Consider the following 16,906-nt stretch of genomic DNA (forward strand, 5'->3'; position numbering starts at 1 on the left):
GTCAACAGGCCCTGCTGAATGCACCTCTCGACTCTGGAACCAGACCATTGTTCCAATTTAGACGGGGCTGCTGGAGACTGCACGTTAACTGGCCACCTCCCATACCAGTTGGGTGGTCCTTAGACACCAGTGGGGTCGGGACTGGGAAATTATCCTACACCCAAGATTTTTATAAGTCAAGAGGATTCCGGTCACTGTTTCTGCAGCTTTTAGCATGCAGTTCTTCAAAAATTCTCCCTTAGAAAATGGTTTAACAGACACAGATATTTCATGGGCAATGATATTGCTCACCTTAACAGCAGCATCACCTACTTGGAGAGCATTAGTAAACATTGCTGCTTTCTTCTTGATGATTCCAATTAAGAAAATTTATCTACTTACGGCTTTTCTGTGTAGTTACCATATTTTTCACTATGATTTGCTTCATAGGGTTTTTGAATCATGCATTCTTTTGCCACACAGCTGCTTATGAATCAAGTAAGTGAGTTTTCCATTGATGTTCGCAATGAAATACGGAATTTTCCATTTCTCTTGAAATGACGTCACTTTTGATCTATCTTTCTCTTTGATAAAAACATAGCGGCCTGTTATGACTACAGAACATAAAAATCAGGAATTAATGTTATGAGATGTTGAATGAATAAATAAATGAAGATTCATGAAGAAATAATGTTGTCACATTAAGCAGCTCCTGTAGTACATTTTCTTCATTAAACATTAACAATACAAATTTATGCATCAATATATCTTTATTTTCTTTTACACTGGTAAGTTAGTCTGAGTCAGTGAAAACCACTCAGTCTGCAAAGACAACTCTAAAACACACTCGCCTGAAACACAATCAATGCAGCAACAGTGAGGAGTCGCTTAAACACTGCTGACCACCCTCAACCGGGGACAGGAAAATGTAGAATCCATGCGTCCAATTTAAAAGACTTCAACCAATCAGTGATTCTTAATGAATTTCAAATTGCAGCATCTGGTGATTGATAAATGATACCCAATTTAAGAGGACTGGGCTTTCAAATCTGATTGGAAAATGCAGCTTCCTGCCCCAATTCAATTTTTTCCCCAGCTAATTCAGGAGTCTGCTAGCAGATGAAGGTGTTCTGCTGGCTGTTTCCGGCCCAAGAGATATAGCTTATAATTTACTTCAAGATTTATAACTACTCCAAGCTTATAATTTACTTCAAGATTTGCACTCAGATTTCTTGTCAAAAGACACCTCAGCTCATTAGCAGTCTTTACCAAGGCTGAAGGGGTAAGGGATGAAGAAATGATGGACAAAAATGAAGAAGGAAGCTGAATGTGCAGGCTTAAGGCAACAGTTTACTGGTTCAGCACTTGCTGTTACAGCATACGGGGTTCATTAGTAATAGTGTCTGCTAACCTGGACCCTGTGAAACATTTCCACAGTCTGACTTCCACGTTTCCTGCATTACAAAAGTGACTACACTTCAGAAGTACTTTAGTGGCTTGAAAGGACTTGGGGACATCCTGTGGTCATGTAAGGTGCTATATCAATGCAAGTATTTCTTTCACAGCCATTGTTTGGTAGCTGTAAACAACAATGCTTGCCAATATGATCGGTGACCTCTTATTGGTGTGGCCAGTCTGACTTGCAAATGATTTGCTTTCACTAGTACAGCGCTACATAAAACATGGCATGCTGTGATTGGAGGGCTTATTAAAAGTAGTGAATCAGGCCTTCAAACATATTTATGTCATCACACCTTATGCCACCATTCAAATGGAAAGTGTAACCCTTGCATGCACTATTGTGCCAAATTGATGCCTAGTCACCTATCTGCAGAAGGAGGTGCATATGGGGCATTAGGCTGAGGAAAATTGCAGCCAGAAAATCAAGCATATATTTCTTGCAATTGCATCAGTCTGACAATCGCTGTGGAGAGCTTTTTTTTCTGTAGCTACTAGATGAAGGGGGGACTGGTAGCTCAGTTGACTAGATGGTTAGCATGTGGTTCAGAACAATATCAACAGCATAGGTTCAATTTCTGTTCCTGTCGGAGGAAGGCAATGGGAAACTACCTCATATACTCTCTTCCCTAATCATGATCATCTCTTCTCAGTGGAGAAAGAGAGCAGAGGACCTGCTCTCAGGCAGACCGCTGCAAGCACTAGTTGAAGAGTGTGACTAAAATTTTGATCCTTGTAAGAGTTTTGTGCTAGTGGAGTTCAGGCTACATTTATAAATTATAGGCAAAGGGATGGCAGTGCAGGAACAGAGGAACAGGAGAAGACCATTTAGCCTCTCAAGCCTGTTCTATCATTCAGTTAGATCAAGGCTGATCTATACCTCAGCTTCATTTCGCTACCTTTGCTCCATATCCCTTAACTGACAATAATTTATTACTGTTAGTCTTGAAAATTTAAGTTCGTCCTGCATCCACAGTTTCTTAGAGAGTTCCAGATTCTCACTACCTGTGTGGAAAAAGTACTCCTTGATTTTACTCCTAAGTGGCTTAGCTCTAATTTCAAGATTATGTCCTCTTCTTGTTGATTCACCCCAAAGGAAATAGTTTATCCTATTAAAATTGTTATGCCCTGTAAAGAAATATCCTATTCCTAACTTTTAAGATACAACTTTATTCAATATGGACTCTTTGTCCACTTTTTTTTAAAGGAAAAGTCAATTTCAGTGTGCTGCAAGATGACCTTTGAAGGTCAGATGATCTGGCTTGTTTATTCACAAACTGCATCACTGCTTTGAAAGGACAAAAACATACATTATAGACTAAGAGGTGTCAACTATGCCCATCCTGAAACCATTAAGAGCCATTCCTGAATTGAATGGTTTTTTTTTAGATTAGAGATACAGCACTGAAACAGGCCCTTCGGCCCACCGAGTCTGTGCTGACTATCAACCACCCATTTATACTAATCCTACACTAATCCCATATTCCTATCAAACATCCCCACCTGTCCCTGTATTTCCCTACCACCTACCTATACTAGTGACAATTTATAATGGCAATTTACCTACCAACCTGCAAGTCTTTTGGCTTGTGGGAGGAAACCGGAGCACCCGGAGAAAACCCACGCAGACACAGGGAGAACTTGCAAACTCCGCACAGGCAGTACCCAGAATCGAACCCGGGTCGCTGGAGCTGTGAGGCTGCGGTGCTAACCACTGCGCCACTGTGCCGCCCTTCCGTCTTAACCCATCCCACCCCCTCAGGATGAATATCTTATACAAAACCAGGATGAATGGGGTGTGAAATAGCCATATCATAACAGAATAGTACTGATCCAGATATCAATAGATAGCCATGGATTCCACATCCTGGTCTATTATGTGGTCACACCAGGGGAGAAGGCCAAGTTTCAACTAACAGAAAATGTAATGTGATCGATTTTGACCTGAAAAGGTAGTCCTCTGAAGAGAGAGTGAAGATAAGCCAACATCACAGAAAGCAGTCCAACGAGGGACTGCAAAAGAGATCCAGCCAAGCAAGGAAGGAGCTCTGCTGCTAATTCCACACTTCACCTTGCTGCAGCAGAGAACTTAAAGTGACCACCACCTACAATCTGAAATCTTAACCACCATAAATCTACAACACTTCAACAAGTTCAAGACTACAAACACCTAGGCCTGCACCTTTGAAAAAGAATGTACCCCTTAGAAGATGCAACAGGTTTATTGTAAACCATGAACACCTACTTCACTTTAAACTGCTGACCCTTTACCTCTCTATTTATCTATTCTTGTGTCGGCGTATGTGAGTGAATGTGTGCGTGAGTGAGGTTGTGACCATTTCAGGAATTTTATAAAAATAGTTATCTTTTGTTTTACCTACATGAAAACCTGTCCATTGTCTGTTTATTTGACACTAAAAACACTCTGGCTAATTCATCATTTTAGACAAAACATGATTGCAGTTAGTTGGGAGATAAACAGCGGAAACCACACACACCCTTTACCACCTGTCTGTAACAAAATGCTTTATCATTTTAAAGACATCAGATTGATCTCCCATCAAGCCTTCTAACTCAGGAGTACATAAGCAAAGTTTATGCAACCAGATCTCATAATTTAACCCTTCAAGCCCTGGTATAAATCTTGTGAATCTGTGCCACACTCCTCCAAGACTAATATATGCTTCCTGAGATTCAGTGCCCCAACCTGAACACAGTACTCCAGATGGAATCTGACCAAAGCACCTATGACTGAAACATCACTTCTTCTAGCCAACTTGAGATAAAGACCAGTATTTTTGATTAATTTTGTACATGGTTTTAGTGATTTGCATACATCATCATCATCATTTAGGCTGTGTCCATCCACTGTAGGATGTAATCCTTCTCATGTCTTTTCCATTTATCTCTATCCCCTACAAAGGGATATAGATAGGTTAAGTGAGTGGACAAAGATCTGACAATTGAGTATAATGTAGGAAAATGTGAAATTGCCCATTTTGGCAGAAATAATAAAAAAGAAGCATATTATCTAAATGGTGAGAGATTACAGAGCTCTGAGAGGCAGAGGGATCTGCATGTCCTAGTGCGTGAATCGCGGAAGGTTAGTGTGCAGGTGCAGAAAGTAATTAGGAAAACTAACAGAATGTTATTGTTTATTGCGAGGGGAATTGAATACAAAATTAGGGAGGTTATGCTTCAGTTTGCAGAGCATTGGTGAGACCACATCTGGATAACTGTGTACAGTATTGGTCTCCTTATTTAAGGAAGGACGTAAAGGCTTTGGAAGCAGTTCAGAGAAGGTTTACTAGACTAACACCTGGAATGGGCAGGTTGCCTTATGAGGAAAGTCTGGACAGGCTAGGCTTGTAACCACTAGAGTTTAGGAGAGTAAGAGGTGACTTGATTGAAACATATAAGATCCTGAGGGGTCTTGACAGGGTGGATGTGGAAAAGATGTTTCTTTTGTAGGAGAATCTAGAACTAGGGATCACTATTTAAAAATAAGGGGTCGTCCATTTAAGACAAAGGTGAGGAGAAATGATTTGTCACAGGGTCGTGAGTCTTTGGAACTCTCTTCCTCAAAAGGCAATGGAAGCAGAGTCTTCAAATCTTTGTAAGGCAGAGATAGATAAATTCTTGATAGGCAAGGGAGTGAAAGGTTATTGGGGGTAGGTGGGAATGTGGAGTTGAGGTTACAGTCAGATCAGCCATGATTTTACTGAACGGCGGAGCGGGCTCGAAGGGCCGAGCGGCCTATTCCTGTTCCTAATTTGTGAGTTCATATGATATTATGTCATCGCTCCATCTCGTGTACATGGTCACCCAAATCCTTTGTTTCTCTGCAATTTTTGGTTTCTCATCATTTAGAAAATATTCCGGTTTGTTTCATTTTGGATCCAGTGGATGACCTCACAATACCCCACAGTGAACTCCATCTGACATAGTTTTGCCCCCTTCCCTTAATCTGATTTATGTCCCTTTATAATTTTTTGCTCCCATATGCACTATTTACTATGCCTCCTAATTTAGTGTCATCTATAAACTTGGATGCACCATTCTTTACTCATCTAGGTCATTGGTATACAGGTGAAAAGCTGAAACCCCAGTACAGAACCCTGAAGAACACCACTTGTCACCTCCTCAGCCATCAGAGTACATTCCCTTTATCTTTACTTCTTGTCTCTTATCTCCCAAGCAATTACCAACCCATGACACAAGGTTCCTTCAATTCTATGTACTTTCTCTTTGCTAATAATATCTTGTGCAGAATCTTATCAAATGCTTTCTGCAAGACCATATGGACAACATCTAAGGGTAGTAAATTGTTGGACATTTTAAAAATTTATAATTTAAAATGCTAAAATCTTAATTTTCCTTCCTGTCTCTTTTCTCTTTCTCTCCTTTTCCAATCTTTCTTTCCCTCTCTTTTCTCTTTCTGTAACTAATTTGACTCTAATTCACCCCTATTTCCCTTTCCATCATTCTGCTGTTTCTTTCTCAATCCTTAAATCTCATTGGTGAAGGAGATAGTCTGTTGGTCCTATTGGTTCACCAAGGTCCCAGATGCCTGTTGCCTTTGCCATGCCATTACAAGGTTGCATTTCCAACAACTTGAAAAACAAAACATTTTCAAGCTGAAGGGTGAGGGTAAAGCTGGGCCAATATAAATGGAAATTATAAGGGCTTTATAAAAATATAACAAAACATATTAATAGTTTTAAAAGGAGGGTAGGATTGGTCTGGAGTGGAATGGGAAGCTATTTATGGAGAATGACAGTATGATAGAGATATTAAATATTTTGCATTGGTTTATACAAATAATGGTGGATGCGAGAATGCAGGTGCACTAGAGGAGGATGTGGAATAATTGTTAGAGATAAGTTTGCAAAAGGAATTGGTTCTGAAATGTTAATAGAACTCAGGGTGGATAAGTTAGCTGTTGTTGCTCCAGTGACAGCCTAGACTGCTGCTCGCTTTGCCACCTTACAATGGTTTAAATACTGAACTAACTACACTGAAAGGCCACTCCAGAACTACATTTCCCTCCTCCCAAATGTTGGCCATTTTTCTGGTATCCAAATCACTCTGCGTGGCTAATGAAGATTCTCGGATCTACGATCCCCCTCGCCCCGCATCATAGCCCATTCTAGTCCCCTGTTCTAGGACCTATCCAAGGGCTGCTGCTAGGGAGGCAAGCGACCTGACATTGGTGTCTCCACTCAGGTGAGCAGTCTGTGGAAGCTCGACCAGCATCAGTTTCCATCTTGGTGCGATGTGTGCTGGTTTGGCAACGCGTGTCTGGGCCCGTAAATGGAACCGGACTAATCTCTCGCCTATGTTGAACGATGAAGAAGAGAGACAAAATTGCAAATGGACACAGATTAACAAAGTGTCCAGAATGATGGCAGATGGAATTTAGCATAATTATGTGAGAGATAGTACTGTCTGAATGTAAGAATTAAAACTGAGACTATCATCTGAGTAGAAAAGAATCTGTGGGAGCTGAGCTAAAGGATTTAGGGGTCCAACATAAATCAATAGAAGTTACCTGACAGATGTAAAACACGATCAAAAGACTAACATGACGGTGAATTCATCATAAGAGATTTAGAATTTAAAATCTGATATGCTACACTTTGAGAAAACTTTTTAGTGCCTTTGCATTATGTGATTAAAATAAAATGTTTGACATCATTATAAACTGCCCCTCCCTCCTTTTCCTCATCCATTTGCATTTTTCATCATTTCTCAAGCTTGCTTGCGACATTTTTGTGTCTGTGCTGTCTACATTCTCGAGCACAAGTTTAAGAATTATTCCTTTGCTGTTATTCTGTTCTGATTTTTTTCCTGTACAAATTAGATAACTTAAAATCAGTTGGATTTAAATGCAAAGTAGCAGACAAACCATACGATTCACAATATTTGTAAGATCTGGCTCCTTTGAATTGCATTGTAGACATTAACAACAATAACTTATATTATCTAGTGCCTTTAATGTAATAAAACATCCCAAGGCACTTCACAGGAGCATTATGAAACAAAATATGAGACCGAGCCACATAAGGAGACGTTAAATAAAAACAGAAAGTGCTGGAAATACTCAGCAGCTCTGGCAGCATCAGTGGAGAGTGAAAAAGAATTAATGTTTCAGGTCTGTGACCTTCATTAGAGCTGGCAAAGGAGACATTAGGTCAAATGACCAAAAACCTGGTCAAAGAGATAGATTTTAAGGGGTGTCTTAAAAGAGAAACATGAGGTCGAGAGGCGGAGAGGTGAAGGGAGGGAATTCCAGAGTTTATAGCCTAGGCAACTGAAGACGCAGCCACCAAAGGTGGAGCGATTAAATTTGGGGATGCTCAAGAAGCCAGAAATCTTGTAGGGTTGTGGGGCTGGAGGAGATCACAGAGATAGGGAGGGGTGAGGCCATGGAGGGATTTGAAAGCAAGGATAAGAATTTTAAAATCAGGATATTGCTCGACCGGGCGCCAAAGTAGATCAGCGAGTACAAGGGTGATAGGTGAAAAAGACCTGGCGCAACTTAAGACAAGGGCAGCAAAATTTTGGATGACCTCAAGTGTCCAGAGGGTAGAATGTAGGACGCCAGCCAGGAGTACATGGGAATAGTCAAGGCATAAATAAGGGTTTCAGCAGCAGATGAGCTGAGACAGATCGATGTTATGGGGGTAGAAATCGGTGGTTTTAGTGATACCACGCATATAAGGTTGGAAGCTCATCTCGGGGTCAGCAAGGTTGCAGACAGACTGACTTAATCTCAGACTGTTGCCAGGGAGAGGGATGAATTCAGTAGCTAAGGAAGGGAGTTTGGAGCAGGGGCCAAAAACAATGGTTTAAGTCTTCCCAATATTTAATTGGAGGAAATTTCTGCTCATCCAATACTGGATGTCGGATAAGCAGTCTGATAGTTTAGCTACAGTGGAGGAGTCGAAAGAGATGGTGGTGAGGTAGAACTGGGTGTCATCAGCATTCATGTGAAAACTAACGCTGTGCTTTGGGATGATGTCACTGAGGGGCAACTTGTAGATGAGAACTAGGAAGGGACCAAGGATAGATCCTTATCTCCTGCCTTATTTTTCCTTTGCAGTCTGATGGAACAGCTGTATTGATTGCCATATTCACCTTACTGCTACTGCTGGGATTAGCATTGCTCTGGTGGTTCTGGCCTCTCTGTTGCAAAGTGGTGAGTATGAATAAATGCAAATGAAAGACTTTTTATGGTTTTTAAAACTCAGTTGGCTTTCACCATCAATATTCAACAGTATTTGACGTATTGAATTAGGTGAGATTTCTGTATATAACAAACACAAATAACTCAAAGCTGAAAAAGTTCTAAAAAATGTAAGCTGTAACTTTAGTACGAGCTTCATACTTGTAGTTGTACCAGTTGTAGGCCAAAACCAACTCTGAACTACATACATTTCTACCTCATATTTTATAAAACATTATTCTTCTACACATGTTTGATAAGTTGAATGTACTACAGTTTAATATTCTGCGGTTCTGTTGGTCTACTTTGCTTCATACCCAATTGTTTTGAGCTCAAAATCAACAATGATGCTAACAGCTAACTTGGAGGCTCTCATGCCAAGATGAATGTCAGGAAATGATGAGCACTCTATCCACGACTTTACACCTATTCAGCTGTAAAATCACTGAGTGAGTGCTTGCAATTTCTCAATATGTAGTGCAAAACAATCCTTGGTCAGTTCTAGTGAAATTTTAATAATGGAGTTTAACTTCATGAATCATGTAATGCCCTGCCTGAAAGAGTGATGGATGCAGATTCAATTGTAACTTTCAAAAGGGAATCAGATATGTACTTGGAAAGGAAAACAAAATGCAGGACTAAATAGAAAGAGCAGGGGACAGGGTTAATTGATATTATTAATATAGCGTCATGCAGGACCTCTCCTGCCAAAATTCAGCATGGCGGCGCCTCATCAGACCCCTTTCCTATCTTGAATGGCATGAAACAGGGCTGTGTTCTCGCACCTACACTGTTTGGGATCTTCTTCTCACTGCTGCTCTCACATGCGTTCAAGTCTTCAGAAGAGGGAATTTTCCTCCACGCAAGATCAGGTGGCAGATTGTTCAATCTTGCCCGTCTAAGAGCGAAGACCAAAGTACGGAAAGTCCTCATAAGGGAACTCCTCTTTGCTGATGATGCTGCGTTAACATCTCACACTGAAGAGTGTCTGCAGAGACTCATCAACAGGATTGCGGCTGCCTGCAACGAATTTGGCCTAACCATCAGCCTCAAGAAAACGAAGATCATGGGACAGGATGTCAGAAATACTCCATCCATCAATATCGGCAACCACGCTCTGGAAGTGATTCAAGAGTTCACCAACCTAGACTCAACTATCACCAGTAACCTGTCTCTCGATGCAGAAATCAACAAGCGTATGGGAAAGGCGTCCACTGCTATGTCCAGACTGGCCAAGAGAGTGTGGGAAAATGGCGCACTGACACAGAACACAAAAGTCCGAATGTATCAAGCCTGTGTCCTCAGTACCTTGCTCTACGGCAGCGAGGCCTGGACAATGTATGTCAGCCAAGAGCGACGTCTCAATTCATTCCATCATTGCTGCCTCCGGAGAATCCTTGGCATCAAGTGGCAGGATCATATCTCCAACACAGAAGTCCTCGAGGCGGCCAGTATCCCCAGCATATACACCCTACCGAGCCAGCGGCGCTTGAGATGGCTTGGCCATGTGAGCCGCATGGAAGATGGCAGGATCCCCAAAGACACATTGCACAGCGAGCTCGTCACTGGTATCAGACTCACCGGACGTCCATGTCTCTGCTTTAAAGACTTCTGAAAACGCGACATGAAGTCCTGTGACATTGATCACAAGTCGTGGGAGTCAGTTGCCAACGATCGCCAGAGCTGGCGGGCAGCCATAAAGGCGGGGCTAAAGTGTGGCGAGTCGAAGAGACTTAGCAGTTGGCAGGTAAAAAGACAGAAGCGCAAGGGGAGAGCCAACTGTGTAACAGCCCCGACAACCAATTTTATCTGTAGCACCTGTGGAAGAGTCTTTCACTCTAGAATTGGTCTTTATAGCCACTCCAGGCGCTGCTCCACAAACCACTGACCACCTCCAGGCGCTTACCCATTGTCTCCCGAGACGAGGAGACCAAAGAAGAAGAAGAAATGTCATGCAGGACCCCACCTGCCAAAATGAGACACATTAATTTTGCCACATGAACATTGATTTTTAAACTGTTACTGGAGTAAAGAAGGAACTTGTTTTTTAAAAGAAACCCACCAGACCCTTGACTGGAAAGACATTTGCATAGTAACAGACAGTACTTGGAAAGGACAAAGAGGCCACTCCCTGATCCAATTTAATCCATAATGGACTTTTGATTACCAGATGTTGAAGGTGGAGAGGCTAGCATTCCAGGTTAACTGCTAACATGGCCGAATATACAAACAGACGTGGTCAGAGCAGTTTAGCCACATGACTGTTGGAATTTTTTGAATTTGAACTTGCCACAGAGAATTTGAACTCAGAAAGCTGTTTGCACCTGGACTGAAAAGACCTGTCTCCTGTCTGCTCTCACCTCACTTTCAACAGCTTCAGAAACTATTGAAGACATATGAACCCCAAGAGGGAAAAGTCTCCTACGGTGAACAAGGTTTAAGAAGAATACTGGACCCCAACAAAAAACAAAACTGCCTACAATCAAGAACCCTACAGTGAGTTCGAAGCACATTAAAAACCCCTCTTTAGAGATTGCCTCAAACCTCTCCCCTATGTTTCTTCTCTTTTCTGTCTCTATTTGCATGTGCATATCGCGAATGCATGCAAGCTTGGGGCACGGCATGTATCTGTAGGTGTTAACCGAATTGGAGTTTAAGTTTTAATAAATTTCACTTTTTTTTTTAAACCTAAGAAAGCTTGTTTGTGCTCATTTCTTTGCCTTATAATTGGAAAGCGGTGAACAAGGATTCACCAAGGGGGAGATCAAAACACAGTGTATTTAAAATTAAAACCTGTTGCAACAAGACCAGCTGAAGGCTGAGAAGGACCCCGAGACACCTTTCTCACCTGGTCGTAACAATATATATACTCATTGAATAGTACAGATGCATTTCAGGGGAACCTGACTAAATACATGAGGACGAAAGGAACACACGTATATGTTGATATGGTTAGATTAAGTAATGGGAGGAGACTTGTTGGTTGAATGACCGAAAACAGTTCAATAAATTCAATGTAATTGGATAGCAGTTTCATAGAGCTGGCACAATGGGCTGAATGGCCTCCTCTGTGCTGTAAGATTCTATATGTTAGGATTTTTATTGCTAAAAGCTTTTTCTTTTCAGAGGTGGAATAGTATTTCGATATAAAAGAGCAAATTTGCAGGGTCCTTACAGAGGGGTGAAAAAACTATAGTGATAGTGGGGGACTTTAATTATCCTAATATAGACTGGGAGTAATAATAATAGAGAGGGTCAAGAGTTTCTAGAGTGTGTTCAGGAGAATTTTCTTGACCAGTACATTTCCAACCTAATGAGGAAGGAGGTATTGCTGAATTTGGTTCTCGAGAATGAGGTGGGCCAAGTGGATCAAGTGTCAGTAGGAGAACATTTCGAGTCAGTGATCATAGTATCATAAGTTTTAGGTTATCTATGGAAAAGGATAAGGAGCAATCTAGATTAAAAATAATTAATTGGGGGAAGGACAATGTTAGCAGGCTGAGAACAGATCTGGCTGAGGTAAATTGAAATCAAGATTGGCAGATAAAACTGTATTGGAACAATAGGCTGTCTTTAAAGAGGAGATGGTTCGGGTACAGTTGAGGTACATTCCCATGACGGGGGGAAGATGGGACAAACAAAGCTAGAGCTTCCTGGATTTTGAAAGAGATAGAGAATAAGATGAAGCAGAAAAAGGGTACATATGACAGATGTCAGGTTGATAATACAAGTGAGAATCTAGCTGAATATAGAAACTTCAGGAGGGAAGTGAAAGAGAAAATAAAAGAAGCAAAGCGAGAGTATGAGAAGAGAATGGCAGCTAAAATAAAGGAAATCCAAAAGTATTCTGTAGGCATAAAAATAATAAAAGGGTAGTAAGAAGAGGGGTGGAGCTCATTGTATACTGAAAAGGGATCAACAAATGGAGGTGGGGCATAGCTGAGATACTAAATAAGTTCTTTGCATCTGTCTTTACCAAGGAAGAAGATGCTGCTGGAGTCATAGTCAATGAGGAGGTAGTTGAGATATTGGATGGGCTAAAAATTGACAATGAGCAAGTATTAGAAAGGCTGGCTGTACTTAAAGTTGATAAGTCACCAGGACTGGATCAGATGCATTCAAGGATACAGAGGGAAGTAAGGGTGGAAATTGCGGAGGTCCTGGCCATAATCTTCCAATCCTCCTTAGATACAGGGGTGGTGCCAGAGGAATGGAGAATTGAAAATGTTACACCCTTGTTCCAAAAAGTGCGTAAGGATAAATCCAGCACCTCCAGGTAAGTGGGAGAGCTTTTAGAGACAATAATAGAGACAAATTTCAGAGTCACTTTGACAAGCGTGGATTAATTAAGGAAAGCCAGCATGGATTTGTTAATGGTAAATGGTGTTTAACCAGTCTTAATGAAGTTTTTGATGTGGTAGCAGAAATGATTGTTGAGCGTAATGCGATTGATGTGGTGTACATGGACTTCCAAAAGGCATTTGATACCATGCCACATGATAGGCTTGCCAGCAAAGTTGAAGTCCATGGAATTAAAGGGACAGTGTCAACATGGATACTAAGTTGGCCGAGTGAGAGGAAACAGAGAATAGTGGTGAATGGTTGTTTTACAGACTGGAGGAAGGTATACAGTGGGGTTTCCAAGGGGTTGGTACTAAAACCACTGCTTTTCTTGATATCTATTAATAATTTAGACTTGAGTGTACAGGACACAATTTCAAAATTTGCAGATGAGACAAAACTTGGAAGTATTGTGAACTGTGAGGAGGATAGTGATAGACTTCAAGAAGACAGAGATAGGCTGGCGGAATGGGCAGACACATGGCAGATGAAATTTAATGCAGGGAAATGTGAAGCAATACATTTTGGGAGAAAGAATGAGGAGAGATAATTTAAATTACAGGGCACAAATCTAAAGGGCAAGATAAATTAAAGAGTACAATTCTAAAGGGAAATATAAATTAAAAGGTACAATTCCAAAGGTGGGGTACAGGAGCAGAGGGACCTGGGGTATGTGTGCACAAATCATTGAAGGTGGTAGGGCAGGTTGAAAAATAGTTAAAAAGACGTACAGAATCCTGGGCTTTCGAAATAGAGATATAGAGTACAAAAGCAAGGAAGTTATGATGAACCTTTATTAAACACTGGTTGGACCTTAACTGGAGTATTGCATCCAGTTCTGGGCACCACACTTTAAGGCGCATGTGAAGGCTTTAGAAAGGGTGCAAAAAAGATTTGCAAGAACGGTTCCAGGATACGGGACTTCAGTTGCATGGATAGATTGGAGAAGCTGGCATTGTTCATCTTGGAGAAGAGAAGGTTGAGAGGTAGAGGGGTCTAGACACATTAGATGGAGAGAAATGGTTGCTGTTGGCGAAAAGGTGAAGAACCAGATTTAGGGTGAATGGCAAAAGAACCAACTATGACGTTTTTACTCAGCGAGTGGTTAGGATCTGGAATGCACTGCCTGAGAGTGTGGTGGAGGAAGATTCAATCATGGCTTTCAAAAAGGAATTGGATAATTATCCGAATGGAAAAAAATTGTAAGGCTGTGGGGAAAGGGCAGGGGGGGTGGGACTAGCTAAATTGCTTTTGCAGAGAGTCAACATGGACTCGACAGGCCAAATAACCTCCTTCCATGCTGTAACTATTCTATAATTCTATTATACCAAGGAATTTACTTCTTAATACAAGAAATATATCCTGTACTAGGTATCCAAGTGAAAAGTAAAAGCTTTTCTGCATTCATTTTTAGATTTTTTTGTGCTCAAGTGTGATTGCCAACAGTTAAATCATTCTTTTGCAAAGGTTAGGTGCAACAGAGCTTCCTGTCTGTCACAGCACATGACAGAGTATCTTGAGTAGAACTATCTTATCATATCTGTAGAGGAAGGACTAATTATAATCACTACAGCATTTAACAGTTAGATGCAGAGAGAAACAGCTTCTGACAAGAATGGTTTCTATGATACTCAACTTCAGTTTTCTTTATCCCATCACAAATCCCCTCATTAGTTAGCACTCCATCACAAGAGAAAAATAAGTTCTGTAAAAAATGATTTGACAAACTTCTTATTTGGTAAAGTTTATTTTGAGTTCTGGAGAGCATTTGATTGCTCTAGTTTTGAACTGCACTTCTCTTGCAGAAAACCTTTCCTGTCACTGATAAATTATGTGCCATTTTCAGAATCATGATTTCATTGCTTCTAATTTTGTTAACGCATTTAGGAGAGATCAAAGAAATAAAAGTGTAAAAAGCTTAGTAAAGTGTTTGGGTCAAAGTGACTGAGTTAGGCTATCAGCTTTTAAAGGACAATCTAACAAAACAGATGAGAGAGATTTTAGATCATCTTTGTCACCTCGACATAGACTAAGATAAAAAGCAAAAACAGGAAACAATAATAGAGAATGCATACTAGTTTACTATCTGAAGGATAGGTGTGATCCCTTTCCAGTATTGACAGTTCCTGATGAAGGGTCCTATCTAAACAACAACAGTAACAACTCGGATTTATATAATGTTATCAATGTAGAAAAATGCCTCAAGGCGTTTAACAGAGTTGTGAAGAGCCCCCCCCCGGGGCGATTCTAGGGCGCCAGGCCAATTAACAGCCTGGTGCCAGAATTCCCACCTCCAAGAGCTGCTGGCCAGTCACAGGACCGGCAGCTCTGTAGTATCAGCAGCATCACCAGGTGCAATGGCCACTGCTGGTACTGCAGATGCTTTGGTCCCAGACCCCAGGTAAGTGAGGTGGGGTCACCGGGGCCAGTTCAGAAGGTCCCGGCGATGGGGCAGGTAGGGCGGGCATTGAGTACAGGGCGAGGAGGGTACAGGGAGGTGTTTTGTTTGCTGGTGGGGGCCTTCCTTGGGCCAGAGATTGCCCACAGAGGAGGGTGCCCTCCACCAAGCCCGCAGGGAGGTCAGCTTGTTTTCAAGGAAAGTGGCCCTTAAGTGGCTGTTAATAGGCCTTTATAAGGGCCTCAGTTGGCCTCTGGGTGGGAAGGCCATCATTAGCCTATCCCGCCCCTGACAAAATTGCATTGCATCGAGGAGTCGACTGACATTCCGCTGCCCACCTCACCACCCCCCCCCCCCCCCCCCCCCCCACCCTGGCCTCCTGTCACAATTCTTTGGGATCCCCACCGCTGAACCAGTCTTGGTGGGGGGGGCATAAAATTCAGTGCTCAATTAGATAATTCAAACGAATGAACAAGAGGTCGATACAGAGGAATGAAGTGTTGTGCATGGGAGAATTTCAGGGCTGGAAGAGGTTACAGAGATGGCGAAAAAGAAGGCTGTGCAGAGCTTTAAACACAAGGATGAGAATTTTAAATCTGAGCTGTTGAGTGACTGGGAGCCAGTGTAATTCAGGGCGGATGACATGATGGGAAAGTGGAACTTGATGCATGGGGTAGGATATAGACAGCAGAGTTTTGGATGAGCTGAAATATATGGAGGATGGAAGGCCAGTCAGGACACTATTGGAATAATCAAGCCTGGAGGTGACAAAGACATAGATGAAAGTTTCAGCTGCAGATTGGCTAAGGTAGGGGCAATGTAAGAGAGGAAGTGGGCTGTCTTTGTAATAGAGAAGATATAGGTTCCGAAGCTCAACTTGGGTTTGAAGAGGACACTGTGGTTAATACGAACAGAAGATAAGAAACTGGAGCAGGATTAGGCCATATAGCCCCTAGAGCGTACTCTACCATTTATTAAGATTGTGGCTCATCCTTGCTCTTAACTCCACTTTCTCACACAATTCCCACTTTCTCGTACAATCCCCATATTTTCATATCCCTTGATTCCCTTGGAGTCCAAAATTCCATGGATCTTATCCTTGAATATTAGCCTTGAATATACTCAATGACTGAGCACCTGGAGCCCTCTGGGGTAGAGAATTCCAAAGATTCACAACCCTTTAAGGGAGGAAATTCCTCCTCATCTCAGTCCAAAATGGTCATTACCTTATCTTAGTTTTAGCCTCTGCAGCCAGGGGAAACAGTCTCTCAGCATCTACCCTGTACAGACCCTCCCAGAATCTTATAAGTTTCAGTGAGATCATCTCTCATTCTTCTAAACTCGAGAGAGTGTAGACCCCTTCTGCTCAATCTCTCCTTAAAGGACTGCTCTTATATCCCAGGAATCAGTCTAGTACACCTTTGTTGCACCCCCTCGAAGGCAGGTGTATCCTTTCTTAGGTAAGGAGACAGAAATTATACACAGTACTTTAGCTGTGGCCT

At 41.7% G+C, this 16,906-nt stretch overlaps 1 protein-coding gene across 1 annotated transcript in view; it reads left to right on the plus strand.

Moving 5' to 3' along the window:
• antxr2a (ANTXR cell adhesion molecule 2a) overlaps nt 1–16,906 on the plus strand; it is a 307,229-nt gene that overhangs the window by 156,107 nt on the left and 134,216 nt on the right. Inside the window, exon 12 of the mRNA XM_068038944.1 lies at nt 8,543–8,638. Within this exon, the coding sequence (XP_067895045.1) occupies nt 8,543–8,638 (96 nt within the window). The remainder of the gene's footprint in view (nt 1–8,542; nt 8,639–16,906) is intronic.

The sequence above is a fragment of the Heterodontus francisci genome, chromosome 1, assembly GCF_036365525.1.
Source record: "Heterodontus francisci isolate sHetFra1 chromosome 1, sHetFra1.hap1, whole genome shotgun sequence".
Classification (NCBI taxonomy): Eukaryota; Metazoa; Chordata; class Chondrichthyes; order Heterodontiformes; family Heterodontidae; genus Heterodontus; species Heterodontus francisci.